Below are 17,035 nucleotides of genomic sequence, written 5' to 3'. Positions count from 1 at the left end.
AATATAAAATATTAATTTCCCCTCAGGTTATTCAACTTTGTTACCCTTCTCAGTGAAAGTTTCTCCTGATAGTACGTCTGCTATTCAAAATGGCTTCATGTCCAGAACAGATTTTCTTAACACTCTCATACCAAATGTGAATTAATGTGTTTTAAAATAATCTTATCTTAAATATTGAAAAGAAACAATACCAGGCTGTCTATGCAATAGCTATTCTAAACTCCTTTTTAAACCAATCATTAGCAAAAATGAAATTAACTAAGTAGCTGAACTTGTGGATCTATCTTGGATACATTAAATTACAAAAATTATACATACAGTGGTAGTTACAGGTTTTTAACACAGTTCACATATCATGTATGCCTGTTAAAGTGAAAGTGAAAGTCGCTCATCATGTCTGACTCTTTGTGACCCCATGGACTATATAGCCCATGGAATTCTCCAGGCCACAATACTGGAGTGGGTAGCCTTTCCCTTCTCCAGGGAATCTTCTCAACCGAGGGATTGAACCCAGGTCTCCCACATTGCAGGAAGATTCTTTACCAGCTAAGTCACAAGGGAAGCCCAAGAATACTGGAGTGGGTAGCCTACCCCTTCTCCAGCAGATCTTCCCAATGCAGGAATTGAACCAGGGTCTCCTGCATTGCAGGATTCACCCTTTCTTATTTCTTTAATAAACATCTACTGATAATCAACTATGTGAATGGGAAATGCTCAATTCAACATATAATAGTAAGTGAAAAAAAATTATAAGCCTATTGTAACAATAATTTATTTAAAAGGCAAGCTGAATATTCACAATATTATGTGATTGCAGAATTACCAATATCATATTTATTGGATATCACACATTTCCCTATAATTGGCATGCAATATATAATCAGAAAAATAATAAATGTTGTTTTCAAAACACAGTATTAAAAAACCCATTCATAATAAGGATTGTGAATTGATACCAAGAGGTTATTTATAGAAAAGAAGTCTGAGTGGCAAATGTAAAGGCAATCTTACAATTTTGAAACAAAACAATGCTAACTCCCTTCAAGAATTCAGTAAACAGCAATTATCCATAAAATGTGTCATACTTCCTGGGTCATCTTGAACCTAACCTTCTTATTCTATGCTTGTCTAACACATCAGTTTCCACTTGCAGACAAACAATATGACAGATGCTACTTTGAAGGTTGCACTAGAGGAAGGGGGCTGCCCGTCACAAGTATGAGGACAGGTAGCGGCTGCCTGGGAAGTGCTGTGTCCTTGCTGCACAGAAGTAGGCAGCTGAGTCTCCACGCTGGATGGTTGCGATGTGCAGGGAGAGACGTTTGGCGGTCTCATTCAATAAAACAGTCAGTCTCTGGTCTTTTTTTTCACCCATATTTGAACGAATAGCTACAAGGAGCTGGGGACCTTTTCCAGGTTCTTGCTTATACCAAGGGAAATACTCTGAAGCAGTGTCTCTGTAAGTGCAGGTGATAACAGGGGTGTTTCCCTTCTGGACACTCAGGGTAGAAGGACTCTGCTCCACCTCGTTTCCAAGACTGACACCTATGGAGAAAGCAGAAGTCAGAGAAAGAAGAAGGGTTGTCAGATTATTAAGTTCCACAGTTTACTTTCCCTTTTCTATAACAACCAGAATAAAGCCAGTCTTGGCATCTAACGAATAGCTACTAATACACTCTATTTCTCTTAAACCCTCAACTCACAGTCCAGTTGTAGCCATAAGAACATGATTAAAGCTCCAATGGGTGCCTTCATTGTTTTTCCCATTTAGGATCAATTGTGGACCTGCAGTCTCCAACCAGGAGAGCTTCTTCTGTTACCAAGTGATCCCTTCTTTTCTTTGCTGGTTTCTTTCATTGTCTACCCAGCCAATAAGAAAAAGGCTCTGCTTCTGCCCTAAGCCTATTCATTCAGAATCCACTCAAATGAACCCTCCACATGTTCTGATCAACAGAGGTGCACCACTATCTGGTGGTCACATCTCTAACTACTGAACTCTCTGGTTAAATGTCCTTTTCATGGTTGTGCCTATGAGGGACATGCATAAAAGCAGCAAAGGTCAAACAAATTATGTCTCAGATTGAAATAATCTCAGTTCAGTTCAGTTCAGTTGTTCGGTCATGTCTGACTCTTTGTGACCCCATGAACCGCAGCACACCAGGTCTCCCTGTTCATCACCAACTGCCGGAGACTACCCAAACCCATATCCATTGAGTCGGTGATGCCATCCAATCATCTCATCCTCTGTCATCCCCTTCTCCTCCTGCCCTCAATCTTTCCCAGCATCAGGGTCTTTTCCAATGAGCCAGCTCTTTGCATCAGGTGGCCAAAGTATTGGAGTTTCACCTTCAGCATCAGTCCTTCCAATGAACACCCAGGACTGATTTCCTTTAGGATGGACTGGTTGGATCTCCTTGCAGTCCAAGGGACTCTCAAGAGTCTTCTCCAACACCACAGTTCAAAAACATGAATTCTTCGTTGCTCATGCACAGTAAGAATGTAGAGATAGAGAATTTGACTGTTTATAAGCTGAAAAGAGGTGGATACTGTTGCTCTTTATTCAATGATGGGCCTGATATGTAGTTTTTAAATTATAAAAGCACCATGATTCACTCTCCTAAACAAACAAACCAAAAAAAATTATATATATATATATATGAAACTATCAAGTTCGGCCAATATAACTTTTTTATTTGCCTGTTATGGAGGATAATTCTCTCTAAAAGGAACTTGTAAGCCAAAGATCAGAGTAACAGAGAGATCATTTGACATTTCAACTGCCTGTTATCTCAGACTGTCTCCTCTAAGCTGGTTTTTAGTGGGCCCTTGCTTTCTCAGAGAATTGACAGTAGAAACAGTTGAAATGTATCCTAAAATGCAGTTACTAAATGGCAGAGATCTAAGTGTTGCAGTTTGTATTAGACAGCTTTTATTTGCTCAGCAACAAGAGTGTGGAAGAAGGAGATAGGAAAAGAACATTAAGGGGGGGGGGGTGATGATATCCAGTTTATCCTCTACTTTCTACTGCTAGCTCGTTTGATCTATTTTTTAATTACACAATTTTTCATTCTGTCATCTTGGATCTAGTTTCTGTTTTGTAAAATGAGGTTGAACTAAACCCTGTATAAGGGCTCATCTAGCTCTAAATTCTTTTATACTATTTAGCAGAACAAATCTTTGAAGCCTGCTTATATACAATGTAGAGTGAGGAGAGAAAGTGGGGAGAAACCCCTTGCACTCTGGAACCGCAACACCATTTTTGCATTTCATGCAGTCTTCGGGGGCTGCGGTTGCCACTAATTAACCCTAGGTCCTCTTCTGAAGCAGAGGCAGGGTCCTTAGAATGAATCCCTATCCGTGATTTCATTTCTCCTGTAAGATCAAGGAGAATATAAATCCACAGTAAAATGGTATAAAATGGGACGGGGCTCACTGAATGTAAGTGTCATCACAGACAGTGAGGTCAAAGGGGCTTTGTGGCTGAATCGGTGAGAAGATGTTCTTCTGGGGATTCATTCTGTAAGTCTTATTTCATCTTGTAGGAACAAAAGAAAAAACATCTGCACGACTGGAGGACCCGGAGGAAGTCAATGAGTTGCCAACAGGTAAAGCAAGAGGCTATTTCTAAAGCAAACAAATTGTTTTCTGGCTTCTGTCTCTCTGTGCAAGTGTAGGTGGGGATCACCTATATCATTTTTAGAACCAGTGCAAAATGAAATTTGGAATCTTCTTTGCAAGCAGCAGGGTAAAGTCTCATTAGGTAATGTTTCTAGTGGCTTCCCTGGTGGCTCAAATGGTAAAGAATTTGCCAGCAATGCGGGAGACCTGAGTTCGATCCCTGGGTCCGATCCCTGGGTCAGGAAGATCCCTTGGAGTAGGAAATGGCAACCCACTCCAGTATTCTTGCCCAGAGAATTCCGTGGAACGAGGAGCCTGGCAGACTATAGTCCTTGGCGTCGCATAGAGTAGGACAGGATGGACCGACTAACACTTTCAGTTTCAACGTTTCTGGTGGCACCATTTTTCTAAAATGCTTTAACTCTTCATACAAATTAGCTTCATGTATCTGAATCTAATTTTTTGAGACTTTCAGTCATTTTAGGTTCACAGAAAAATTAAAGAGAAGATGCAGAGTTTTCCAATATACCTCCCTCTCCCACACTTGCATAACCTCTCTTCTTATCAACTTCCACATGAGACTGGTCTATTTCTCACAACTGATGAGCCCATATTAACACATTATAATTGCCCAAAGTCTATCGTTTACCAGAATTCACTCTTGGTGTTGTACATTCTATGGGTTTACACAAATGTACAGTGGCATGTGTTCATCATCATAGTATCACAGAGAGTATTTTCACTCCTAAGAATCCTCTGTGCTCTGCCCATTCATCCTTCCACTCCCCTCAGTCCTTGCAATCACTGGTTTTTACTCTCTTTATAATTCTACCTTTCCCAGAATGTCATATAGTTGGAATCATATAGTAGGCAGCCTTTGAGATTGACTTCTTTCACTTAGTATCATGCATTTAAGTTTACTCTGCATTGTTAAGGCTTGACAGCCCATTTCTTTTTATTTTTTATTTATTTTTTTTTTTAGCTCACTTCTTTTTAACACTGAATAATATTCTATTGTTTGGATGTACCACAATTTACTTATGGATCCCCTTGTTGAAGGACATCTTGGTTAGTCCCAAATGTTGGTAATTGTGAATAAAGCTGTTGTAAACTCCCATGCCTTTCTCTCAGCCTGTGGCAACTGCCCCCAGTGTTTGGTGCTTCTTGGCTTTCAGACACAGTGCTCCAGTCCCTGCCTTGTCTTCACATAAAAAAATCTTTCTTCTTATATTTGTTATTACCAGGACTCAAAACTCTGAATACAAACTTTAAAAGCATTACACACATTTAATTCCCTTTTCACTTTGAAGGAACACACACATGCAGTTAACCAAATAATTGAGTCATCTCTTTCTGTTTGTTGATCACCGTATATTTTTTCAAGCATTTTCCATCAGAGAAATTTATATGTAGCTTATATTTTATCTGTCAGGAGCACTACATTGTTTTAACAGGACATTGAATATTGGCATCTACATCAGTTATGGCAATGGCTCCATATTAGAGCTTTATATCCACGAGAGATTTCTGGGATGAAGAAGGGTAAAAAAAAAAAAAAAACAAATAGTGAAATGACAGTCCTAAAGGATCTGATCTTGGGAAGAAAAAAGTGCTGAAGTATGAATCTGGACTCCCAAAGAGGTAACTAGGTACTTGCACGGTGTAGCCCTGCGGAGGGGTGGGGCTGAGGCAGCTGCAGTTTGGGCACAGGCTGCAGATCACCAGGGAGCACTGTGCCTCCACCGCACAGAGGTAGGTGGCTGCATCTTCCAGCTGGGAGGCTGCGATGTGTAGGGTGCTATACCGTTCCTTAGAATTCATTGTGGAACTCAGCCTTTCTTTCTGCTTCGTCCCTGAAGTTATGAAAAACAGCGTGGTGAGGCTGCCTCCGGGATTCTGCTGCAACCACTGCACACTGCTCACTGTGTCAGAAAAATTGCACCTCAGAGTAGAGTTGGCTCCTTCCTGGAGCCTCAAGACTGAAGGACTCTGCTCCACCTTCATTCCTCTCACCCCTGCTTGGAAAGAGAAAAACAAACACATGTGATGTCACTGAGGGGTCACGGATGGGGTTTCCAGACCAGGAAACCCTCTCAGGAAGCACCTGAGGATGAAGGACCATCTAGGAGCCCCAGCCAGCTCTCCCCCTCCCGCCCACTGATGGCTGTGGACACTCCCCAGCCCCCTCTCTGGGAGGACCCCGACTCACAGCAAATCTGGAGCCACAGAAGCCCCAGCAGGGCTCCCCATTGTCTCTTCATGATCCCTTGCCCAGGTACTGAGGTGCCTTCGCCCCTACTCTGAAGGATATAGAGTCCTGGGGCCAGAGAAATGTTGTTCTTACTGTCAGTGTGTTCCACCAGAATCACTGAGTACCAATCACATCTGAGGTGTGTCAGCTCACTTAACAGGAAACTCCACCCACAGTGGCCTAGTGAGACTGCAGTAAGGTCAGCAATTTCTCCAAACTTGAGGTTTGGGGGGACAGTGCAGAGAGGTAAAAGCAATATTTCCAATATGTGAAGTTGTAAAGATTTTTTTTTTTCTTAAAAGACTATATATAAGAGAAGATTGTGGGATAGTGTGTGAGGAAAGGTAGATGATATTTCTAGAAGAATTGTGTCATGATGGATTATGTAGAACCTTGAGGAATTATAGGGACGGATAACCCATATTTCAAACTGCATAGTTTGGCAGAGATTTTGATAATTTGGTTATGTGAAAATTCTGATCAAGGAAAACTACTGATACATGCACTGTTTATTGCAGAAGTAAATACAATTTCTTGAAATCATTTAGAAACCAAGATATATAGTCAGCCTCTGCACAGATTCCAATAAGAATTTGGTTGTTAAAAAACAGGACATGCGTATAATGTTCACTCTGCCTTAATTTCCACCTCCCCTTCCTACTGTCCAACTCTTGGACTCCCTGTTGACCCACAGCTGATTCTGATCTGGTCACACTCAAATTCAATATTGTCTTTCTCCTTTCCTTCTATTTTTGTTCCTTATTTTTTTCCTCTTTTTATTCTTGTTCTTTCTACTCTCGAGGAAATAAGTGAAAAGGTAGGAGGTCTAGGGTATTGGAATAATTTCTGGGTCAGTGGGTTTGGGGAATTCAGTCATAAAAATTTTAAAAATGAATACAGATCATGCAGATGTTTTCTGCTGAGCTTCCATTCTCTCAGAGCTCAGTAGTATCCCTATTTCCCTACCTCTGCACAGAGAATCATACTCACCATTGATTTACAGAGGTAAGGGCTACAGCTTTCCAAAGCTTGTATACAATGACAAAGCTGACATCTGAGATGAACTTTACACAAACACTGTTCCCCTCTCCCCACCTTTGCTGTCTATAATTTGACTGTTCCCCATGCTATCTGGGCTCCTCTCTTAACTGTTCCATCTTTGGAATCATCAGAAAAGGTCTTCACGTCTTGTAAAGCCTACAGTGCCCCCTAGTGGGCTGAAACCATCAACAAAGACCCATTCAGACCAACAACTGCAGCATCACAAAACCCCGGTCCCATTAACTGCATGCTTCCTGATGAAGAAAGTAGTCAGAAAAAAAGTCACTGCCTAGATTGAATGGAGACTAAAAATAAACTGTTATTCTTAAAATGTCATTTCATGGGAATTTATCCCTTAAAAAATTTGATAAATTTCATTTTGTGCTTTTTTTTTTTCATTTCTTTACTTTAGTTCAAAATAAATCCTTATTTACAGAAGTTGTGCTGTAAATACGGTAATTTATTAAAAAGAACAAAATTTTGCCATTTGCAGCAACAGGGATGGACTTGGAGGGCATTATGCTAAGTGAAATATGTCAGAGAAAGACAAATACTGTATGATATCATCTGTGTGTAAAATCTAACAAACACAATAAACTAGTGAATATAACAATAAAAGCAGCCTCATAGATAAAGAGAACAAACTGGTGGTTATTAGTGGGGGCAGGGCCAATAGAAGGGTGTGGGTGTGGGAGATACAAACAACTGGGTATAATAAGATAGGCTTAAGGATGTATTGTTATAACAGGGAGAATATAGCCAATATTTTGTAATAACTGCAAATGGAAAGTAACCTTTAAAAGTGTCACATAGCCATTGTTATGGCTACAGTCCATAGGGTCGCAAAGAGCCAGACAGGACTGAAGCAATTGAGCACACACATACACAAGTGAAAGAAACCAATCTGAAAAAGCTATACACCATATGATTCCAAGTATATGATATTCTGGACCTAGCAAAACTATGGTGACAGTAAAAACATCAGTGTTTGCAAGGGGTTACAGGGAAGAAGGGGAAAAAAATTACAGAACATTTTTAAGAAAAGAAAGGCTAACCAATGAGTAAAAGTCAGAAAGTTTAATAGTATACAAAGTTGGGTAGCTCAGCTGGTAAAGAATCCCCCTGCAATGCAGGAGACCCCCGTTTGATTCCTCGGTTGGAAAGTTCCCCTCCAGAAGGGACAGGCTACCCACTCCAGTATTATTGATCATCCCTGTGGCTCATACAGTAAAGAATCTACCTGACCTGGGTTCGATTCCTGGGTTGGGAAGGCCCCCTGGAGAAGGAAATGGCAACCCACTCCAGTATTCGTGCCTGAAGAATCCCATGGACAGAGAAGCCATGGACAGAGGAGTCCATGGGGTTGCAAAGAGTCAGACACAGCTGAAGTGACTAAGCCCAGCACAGCACATACAAAGTTTGGGGGAATTTTTTTGTGTTGTTCTCAGGTCATTAAAGACTAACTTCCACTTTTATGCTGAGTTTGCTGCTGCTGCTAAGTCACTTCAGTCGTGTCCAGCTCTGTGAGACCCCATAGATGGTGGCCTACCAGGCTCCTCCATCCCTGAGATTCTCCAGGCAAGAACACTGGAGTGGGTTGCCATTTCCTTCTCCAGTGCATGAAAGTGAAGTCACTCAGTCGTGTCTGACTCTTTGCGACCCCATGGACTGCAGCCTACCAGGCTCCTCCGTCCATAGGAGTCTCCAGGCAAGAGGACTGGAGTGGGTTGCCGTTGCCTTCTCTGTATGCTGTTTAAAAAGTCATCATTGCTTGTCGTAAAGAATTGTGGAGAGCACGGCTATTCTTTCCTTACAAACGACCTCACTCGGGCCTCCTGTTTTAGTGCTCCCCAAAACCTTCAACACTCACACATATGCACTTATCGGGGCAACACCGTCTTTCTCAATTACTCAAAGATGATTGTTGCCGTGTTTTCTTAACCTTTGCACAGGTGCTCAGGACACATTCTGATGCGTCTCACGTGAGGTCTAGGTTCCTTCTCCAACTATTCTACAAGACGAGTCTTCGTTTTTCCTTACACTTCTCATCCTCTGAAATCTGCTGACAGCACTCTGCGCTGCTAACTCCTTTTCTGTTCTCTCTGTATTTTCAGGCGTACACCCTTTCTAATTTCTTAGAGTTCCAGGGGAATACAGAGATAAATGTGAATAAAATCCTTTCCTCTCTTTCCACTGTTTCATTACATGTGAGATTTTGTTCCTCCTCCTTTCATCCCTTCTTTCTCTACTAAGAATGATAATTTTTGGAGGCTGTGGCTCTCCTATCACCTCTCATGCCATGCACTGTCAGGAAGACATCGTGCATGTTAGCCATCTGTATGTCTTCTTTGGAGAAATGTCTGTTTAGATATTTGGCCCATTTTTTGATTGGGTCATTTATTTTTCTGGAATTGAGCTGCAGGAGTTGCTTGTATATTTTTGAGATTAATCCTTTGTCTGTTTCTTCATTTGCTATTATTTTCTCCCAATCTGAGGGCTGTCTTTTCACCTTGCTTATAGTTTCCTTTGTTGTGCAAAAGCTTTTAAATTTAATTAGGTCCCATTTGTTTAATTTTGCTTTTCTTTCCAATATTCTGGGAGGTGGGTCATAGAGGATCTTGCTTTGATTTATGTCGGAGAGTGTTTTGCCTATGTTCTCCTCTAGGAGTTTTATAGTTTATGGTCTTACATTTAGATCTTTAATCCATTTTGAGTTTATTTTTGTGTATGGTGTTAGAGATAAAAAGATGCTCAACATCACTCATTATCAGAGAAATGCAAATCAAAACCTCAATGAGGTACCATTACACGCCAGTCAGAATGGCTGCTATCCAAAAGTCTACAAGCAATAAGTGCTGGAGAGGGTGTGGAGAAAAGGGAACCCTCTTACACTGTTGGTGGGAATGCAAACTGGTACAGCCACTATGGAGAACAGTGTGAAGATTCCTTTAAAAACTGGAAATAGAACTGCCGTATGACCCAGCAATCCCACTCCTGGGCATACACACAGAGGAAACCAGATCTGAAAGAGACACGTGTACCCCAATGTTCATCGCAGCAATGTTTATAATAGCCAGGACATGGAAGCAACCTAGATGCCCATCAGCAATGAATGGATAAGGAAGCTATGGTACATATACACAATGGAATATTACTCAGCCATTAAAAAGAATTCATTTGAATCAGTTCTAATGAGATGGATGAAACTGGAGCCCATTATACAGAGTGAAGTAAGCCAGAAAGATAAAGACCAATACAGTATGCTAACGCATATGTATGGAATTTAAAAAGATGGTAACAATAACCCTATATGCAAAACAGAAAAACAGACATAGATGTACAGAAGAGACTTTTAGACTCCGTGGGAGAAGGCAAGGGTGGGATGTTCAGAGAGAATAGTATTGAACCAAGTATACTATCAATGATGAAACAGATCACCAGCCCAGGTTGGATGCATGAGACAAGTGCTCAGGGCTGGTGTGCTGGGAAGACCCAGAGGGATGGGATGGGGAGGGAGGTGGGAGGGGGGATCAGTATGGGGAACACATGTAAATCTATGGCTGATTCATGTCAATGTATGGCAAAAACAACTGCAATATTGTAAAGTAATTAGCCTCCTACTAATAGAAATAAATGGAAAAAAATATATTAAAAAAAAAAAAGGAAGACATTGTGCAGACAACACCTCATCTGCCACACTTTGGTTCTTTGAAAGTATAGTGAGGTATAGTAATACCCACCTGGGTGACTTGGAACAACTTGTGGAAGCAGGATTTTTCAAGAATATGCAAAACACCACTTCATTGATTATGTGGTTTTTACCTTGAAATTACTTTGACCCTGGAAAAGGAACTATTGGTGTCAGAGAGTTTTCAGTTTTACTAGTAAAGAGTTGAGTATGGGGAATATTCTCTTCTTATTCTTATGCTTTAGCCATTTGTACGTTTTTTCTATCAACCAGAGACTAAGAGACAGACAACCACAGGCTCTGTTGGAACCACAGTGCATCCAGGCCCCATCGCTGCTCAGAGTTTGCGCTCAGCTCCCCCTGCAGTTCCCGTCACTGTGTCACCCAGAGCGCAGTAGTACACAGCTGAGTCTGACTCCTGGACTGAGGCTTTCTCCAAGTGGAAGGAGGTGGTTTTTGCGTTGTATGTGGCTTCAAAACCTTTGTTGGTTTCCTTGTCATTAGCCTTCATGGCTTTCAGGAAGAGTTCTGGACCTTCTCCAGGATACTGGACATACCAGAAAAGAGTGGGGTACCCAGTGGCTGAATAAGTACAGTTCACAGTCAAGGTAGCCCCTTGCAAAAGGGTCACTTGGCCGTCCATCTGGCTCACTGAGTCTCCACGGGTTTGTCCTAGGGGAAAACAAGAGAGTTCTCTGTGATCTTGGGCATAAAACTCTGGGATAAAATTATGCTTAAAGGTTTTGTTGATATAACAGAAGAAAGGATCCAAATTTTTACAGGCGTTTTGCTTACCCAGCAGGAAGAGTATCACAGTCACTAATCCTGGAGAAGAAATCATCTCTAGAGTGTCTCCTGAAGAACGTTCTTGACTCGTAACGTGAAGAAATGGTGAAGTCACAATGAGGTTTAGTTTCAGTGAAGTTTAGACACACAGGAAACGTGTCTGTGTTAGGAAGCTGCACCCTCTGGTGGACAGGGACAGAAATGCGATGCATGTATGAAATAAAGTGAAAGTCAAAGTGAAGTCGGGTCCAACTCTTTGCGACTCCGTGAACTGTAGCCTGCCAGGCTCCTCTGTCCATGGGATTCTCCAGGCAAGAATACTGGAGTGGGTTGCCATTTCCTTCTCCAGGGGATCTTCCCTACCCAGGGATCGAACCTGGGTTCCCCACACTGCAGGCAGACTCTTTACTGACTGAGCCACCAGGGAAGCCCAAGTATCCTGGTCTCTTCCCTAAATTAGAAAAATGTTACCCTGACTTTATCCACGAAGCACATGTCAGTCTTTAGGTGCAGCTTGGAAATCTGATCAACAGCTATCAACATTTCTCAAGTCTGTTTTGTTCTTAGGATACTACCTGACATGGAAGTTCTTTAACAAAACACCCCAGGTATTTTTGTAGCTGAGAAGATATCAATTTTCTTAAGCACTGTAATATAGTGTTTTATATTCTCATGTATCCATTGTGGGCCAACCTATAATTCACTGACTGTCAGAAGAGTTTGTGGCTGATTACAGGCCTTCCCTGGTGACTCAGAGGTTAAAGCGTCTGCCTGCAATGTGGGAGATCTGGGTTCCATCCCTGGGTTGGGAAGATCCCCTGGAGAAAGAAATTGGCAACCCACTCCAGTATTCTTGCCTGGAGAATCCCACGGACTGAGGAGCCTGGTGGGCTACAGACCACGGGGCCGCAAAGAGCGGGACATGACTGAGCGACTTCACTTTCACAGAGGAAGTAATAAGAAGCTAGGTCATTACTGAGTGAATCTCTGTTTTTCAGCATTGTACCCCAATTTATAGAAGAGTGACTGACAATTATTTGTTGTTTAGTCACTGAATCAGTCATGTCTGATTCTCTTGCAACCCTAAGGACTGTAGCCTGCTAGGCTCCTTTGTCCATAGGATTTCCCAGTCAAGAATACTGGAGTTGCCATTTTCTTCCCCAGGGGATCTTCCCAACCCAGGGATCAAACCTGAGTCTCCTGCATTGGCAGGCAGATTCTTTACCATTGAGTCACCAGGGAAACCCTGACTGATGTTTATTACATGCTCACTAAATATTTGCTCTACCACAAAAAAAGTAATGAATAAAGGGTCTTTGATTGTGGAATCACTACTACTTGAAATAAAATATTTTCTCAGTCCTAAAATAATATCATTTGTAAGAAATGTTATCTTTCTAATAAATTTTTTTCAAGGGAAAAAGTCACATTGTCTTATCAATAGTCAAATAATTCTGAATTTCAGAATCATTAAACTGTGAAAACCAAAGAAATATCATAATTGAAATTATCAAATCCTTGTAGAATTATCTAAGATCAATATCTTATTCTCCTACTTCTTCCTTGACTCTAAGATAAGAGGGTTGGCCTATGTAAATCAGACAAGTACTAATCCTACTATATATTCTTAGTTGAAATCTAGCCTCAAAGATACTTTCTATTCTGTCTGCCACATTTTGTTGCCAGACTTTAACCAAATAATTTTCCCCAGTGTTTGAAACCCTGAAGGTGTGGATTTGTGTCAAAAGCCCAGAGCATGAGTTAGGATGCTCTTCTTTCCCAGTTTTTCAAATTGTTAAAGACCTCTCAGCCAATATTCACATGACAGCTGAAAATAGAATTAATGAGTGAATGACTTAAAATTACACATTCTGGGCCCACCAATAACTTCATGAATCACATTATCCAGAGTTGAGACCCATGAATCTGTAAGTTTTGAAACCTCCCCAAGAAGTTGGGTCGCAGCCAGTCTGATGTTGGTTTACAAGTTTTCATTTGGGACAGAAGTCCTAGATCAAGGTAGTTGTCAAAGATCAGGGAGCAACAGGATGTTCCCAGGACTACATGCATACTCAAAACTTCTCTTTTTGAGTACCAGCAGCAAAAACAAACACTTCTTAGCTCTCTTTTTATGATCATTCATTTTACAAAACAAAACCTCTGAGGAGTATCAAGATGAAGTTCTAAGAGGCATTCATCTTCTGTAAAGGCCTGTAACCATAGATCCCTAAACACACAGATGGAAGCTTAGCCCATTCTGTTTCTGGGAGTTCACTCTTCTCAGATTCGCATCAAGGAATTTCATGAGTCAGAGTCAGCACATGGATCATTTCCCAAATCCAGACTTGAAGTTAAAAAACCAGGCTCAGATACTGCTTGAATTCACATATTCCTTCCTTTCTTCTCCACCTTCCAAATCACATAGGGAGAAACTGCCTCAAAAATATGCCAGAAAGAAATTCTGGAAAATGAGTTACAAACTTCTGTTCTGGTAGGTGCGTTTCCCTGGTGGCTCAGATGGTAAAGAATCTGCTGGCAATTCTGGTATATAGAAAGAATGCAAAATAGGCTGCAATGATGTAGGACTGAAAATAAATGTATAGCATATGGAGGCAGATAGTTGTTCTCTCTACTTTAAAAAAACACAGTTTAAGGCCAATGAGTACATACAGGAGAAGTATTTTTGCTTTTCGGGGTCATAAAAGAAGACTTGTACAACACTGAAGAAAAGTATTTGCTGTATTTGGATTTTAATGGCTTTATTAATGCATAGTTCTCTTTAAAATAAATTGTACCTCCTTAACTTAATAAGATTGACACTTGTATATACTTGTGAAACAATCACCACAATCAAGATAATGAACAATGCATCACCCCAAAAGTTTCCTCTTGTCTCTTTTTAGTCCTCTCAGCCCTCTCTTCACTTCCTACTCCCATTTTCAAGCAACATTTCTCTCATAAAATAGCTTGCATATTCAGTAATTTCAAGTAAATGGTATGATATGTGTCTTTGATAGCTTCTTTCATTCAGCATAATTATTTTAAGATTCTTCCATGGCTATTATAATCATGTTTCATTCCTTTGTATTGCTGAGTAGTATTCCACTATATGGATATGACTTATCTATAGATACGTTTATCTATTCACCTACTGATGGACATTTAGGTTAGTCCTAGTTTGTGGCTGTTACAAATAAAGCTGCTGTGAACATGTGCGAATAAGATTTTTTATAGTCATACTTTCATTTCTCTGGGGTCAATATCCAGGAGTGGAATGACTGGAGCCTATGTTAGGTATATATTTGACTTTGTTTAACTTTCCTTTTTTTCTAGTAACTTTTTTGCAAATTCCCTTGGATTTGACACTCAGATAATTATGCTGTCTGTGACGAAAGGTAGATTCACTTCTTCTTTTCCAAACTGTATGATTTTTGTTTCTTTCTCCTGCCTTATTGCACTGGCTAAGACCCTTAGTCTGATATTCAGTACAAGTGATGCCAGTCAAAATTGTTCCCTTATTCCTGAAATTTGAAGGAAAGCATTCAGTCTTTCGCCATCAAGTGTATTTGATGTAGATTATTTTGTAGAGGACCTTTATTAAGTTAATGAATTCCCTTAAGTCCTAATTTGCTGGAGTTTTTAATCAAGAATAGACACCGAGTTTTGTCCAATGCTTTTTCTGTAGCTATAGAGGTTTCTGTCAGTAATCATCTGTGATTTGTTAATCTCTGTGGATACATTACTAATAAATTGTCACAACAAAATATTAAAGAAGATATCACTCTATCACTTTACAAATAGTAAAACAAAGCTATCTAGAAACTTAATTTTAGAGTTAAAAGTTTTGAACACAGACCTGTCTAATAGCAAAAATCTCTTTCCTTTTTTCCCCTATAGATACTATTCAGAGAAATTTTGAGAGAGAGAGGGCAGCAAAATTACTTCTCGAATCTTTGAAATATTTTAAGACAGTCTTTTAATAGGTTCTTTACTTATGCAAATTGAACTAATTAAATAGTTATAGATTTGGTTCTTTCGCCAAAAGAGGAAAGAAATATAAAGAATACTCATGAACTTGTTTACAAAACAGAAACAGACTCACAGCCATGGAGAACGAACTAATGGTTGCCAAAGGGGAAGGATAGGGGGAGAGATAGTTAGGGAGTTTGGGATGGACATGTACACACTGCTCTATTTAAAATGGATAACCAACAAGGCCCTAATGTCTAGCACAGGAAACTCTGCCTACTGTCAGGTGGCAGCTTGGATGGGATGGGAGCTTGGGGGAGAATGGATACAAGTACCTGTATGGCTGAATTCTTTTGCTGTGCCCCTGAAACTATCACAACATTGTTAATCAGCTATACTCCAATATAATACAAAATTAAAAAAAAAAAAAAAAAAAAATTCAAGCTGCAATGCAGGAGATGGCCACCAGGTAGTGCCTTGACCATCCCCTTCAGACTCCTACTTACAAGGCACCTGAGCAGCCGTGCTCCATACCAGTGCACCAAACTCTTCTAGGTTTCCGTAAACCACTAGAATTCTGAAACCTCATTCATGACTACTGGTCACTCTATTTCTCTTTTCCTTTAAATTGGCATGTGATAAAGTAGTCTAGAGCATAGTTTTTCAGACTGACCAGGATAAACGTTTCTCAAAAATTTAAAAACTGTACTGCCATGTGATCCAGTAATTCTACTTCTGATTATATTACATTCAAAACACTTGAAATAATTTGGATATATACCCCAAATACTGACATATTCATATATCCACGTTTCTACCAAAAGATGGAAGGAACCCAAATGTTCATCAACAGATGAATGAGTAGACAAAAAGTATATGTGTGCAATGGAATATTACTCAAGCTTAGAAAGGTATAAAAAAATCTACAACATGAACGAAATTTGAGGACATTATAATAAAAGAAATGTCACAAAATGACCAATATTTTGTAATTTGACTTATATGAGTTATCTAAAGTAGTCAAAATCATAGAAAGAGAAAGTAGAACAGCAGTGGCCATGGTTGGAGGGACAAAGGAATGAGGAGTTAGTCTTTTTTTTTTTTTAATTTACATTTTTTTGCTGCACATTGAGGCATGGGGAATATCAGTTCCCTGACTAGGGATCAAACCTGTGTCCTCTGCATTGTAAGCATGTAGTCTTAATCACTGGACTACTAGGCAAGTGCTGAGGAGTTTGTCTTTAATGAGTATAAATTTTCAATATTTCAAGATGCAAAGAGTACTAGATATGGATGGTGTTTGCTGAACAACAATGCAAGTGTACTTAGTATCACTGGATTGAACACTTAAAATAGTAAAAATGAATATCAAAATGATAAAAATTTAATTTAAAAAAAATTTAAGGGAGTATTTTGAGAATTCTACTTTACACATCTGCTTCTAAATGAAAATATAAGAGGGAGTTATAATACAAGACCACTTATCAATCATTCATTACCCTTCAGATTTTAAGGCGCTGAGAAAATGAGGTTAGAGGTAGGAGGAAATTGGAGACAAGGAGTATTTTGGATTGTGTTAACACTGATTGAAAAACAGGGCCTAGAGGGTTGCAAAATCAGTCACATGATGGTAAAAATGCTTTTTGAAGAGTGGTACAGCAAAGAGCAAGAGCAGAGAAAGA

General features: G+C 40.0%; 3 gene segments (V, D, J or C); all 3 read right to left on the bottom strand.

Annotated features, from left to right (window-relative positions):
* Window positions 1-1,075: 1,075 nt before the first annotated feature.
* On the bottom strand, window positions 1,076-1,806 carry LOC133067374 (T cell receptor alpha variable 13-1-like). The segment is given in 2 exon segments: window positions 1,076-1,545; window positions 1,704-1,806. Coding segments are annotated over 2 exon segments (399 nt in total).
* Window positions 1,807-5,118: 3,312 nt separating this feature from the next.
* Window positions 5,119-5,964, bottom strand: LOC133067012 (T cell receptor alpha variable 22-like). The segment is given in 2 exon segments: window positions 5,119-5,633; window positions 5,828-5,964. Coding segments are annotated over 2 exon segments (567 nt in total).
* Window positions 5,965-10,221: 4,257 nt separating this feature from the next.
* Window positions 10,222-11,516, bottom strand: LOC133067373 (T cell receptor alpha variable 9-2-like). The segment is given in 2 exon segments: window positions 10,222-11,270; window positions 11,394-11,516. Coding segments are annotated over 2 exon segments (381 nt in total).
* Between the last annotated feature and the right edge of the window lie 5,519 nt (window positions 11,517-17,035).

This window comes from Dama dama, chromosome 12 (genome assembly GCF_033118175.1).
Source record: "Dama dama isolate Ldn47 chromosome 12, ASM3311817v1, whole genome shotgun sequence".
In the NCBI taxonomy this organism is placed as follows: Eukaryota; Metazoa; Chordata; class Mammalia; order Artiodactyla; family Cervidae; genus Dama; species Dama dama.
This window is presented reverse-complemented; position numbering and strand designations above follow the sequence as displayed.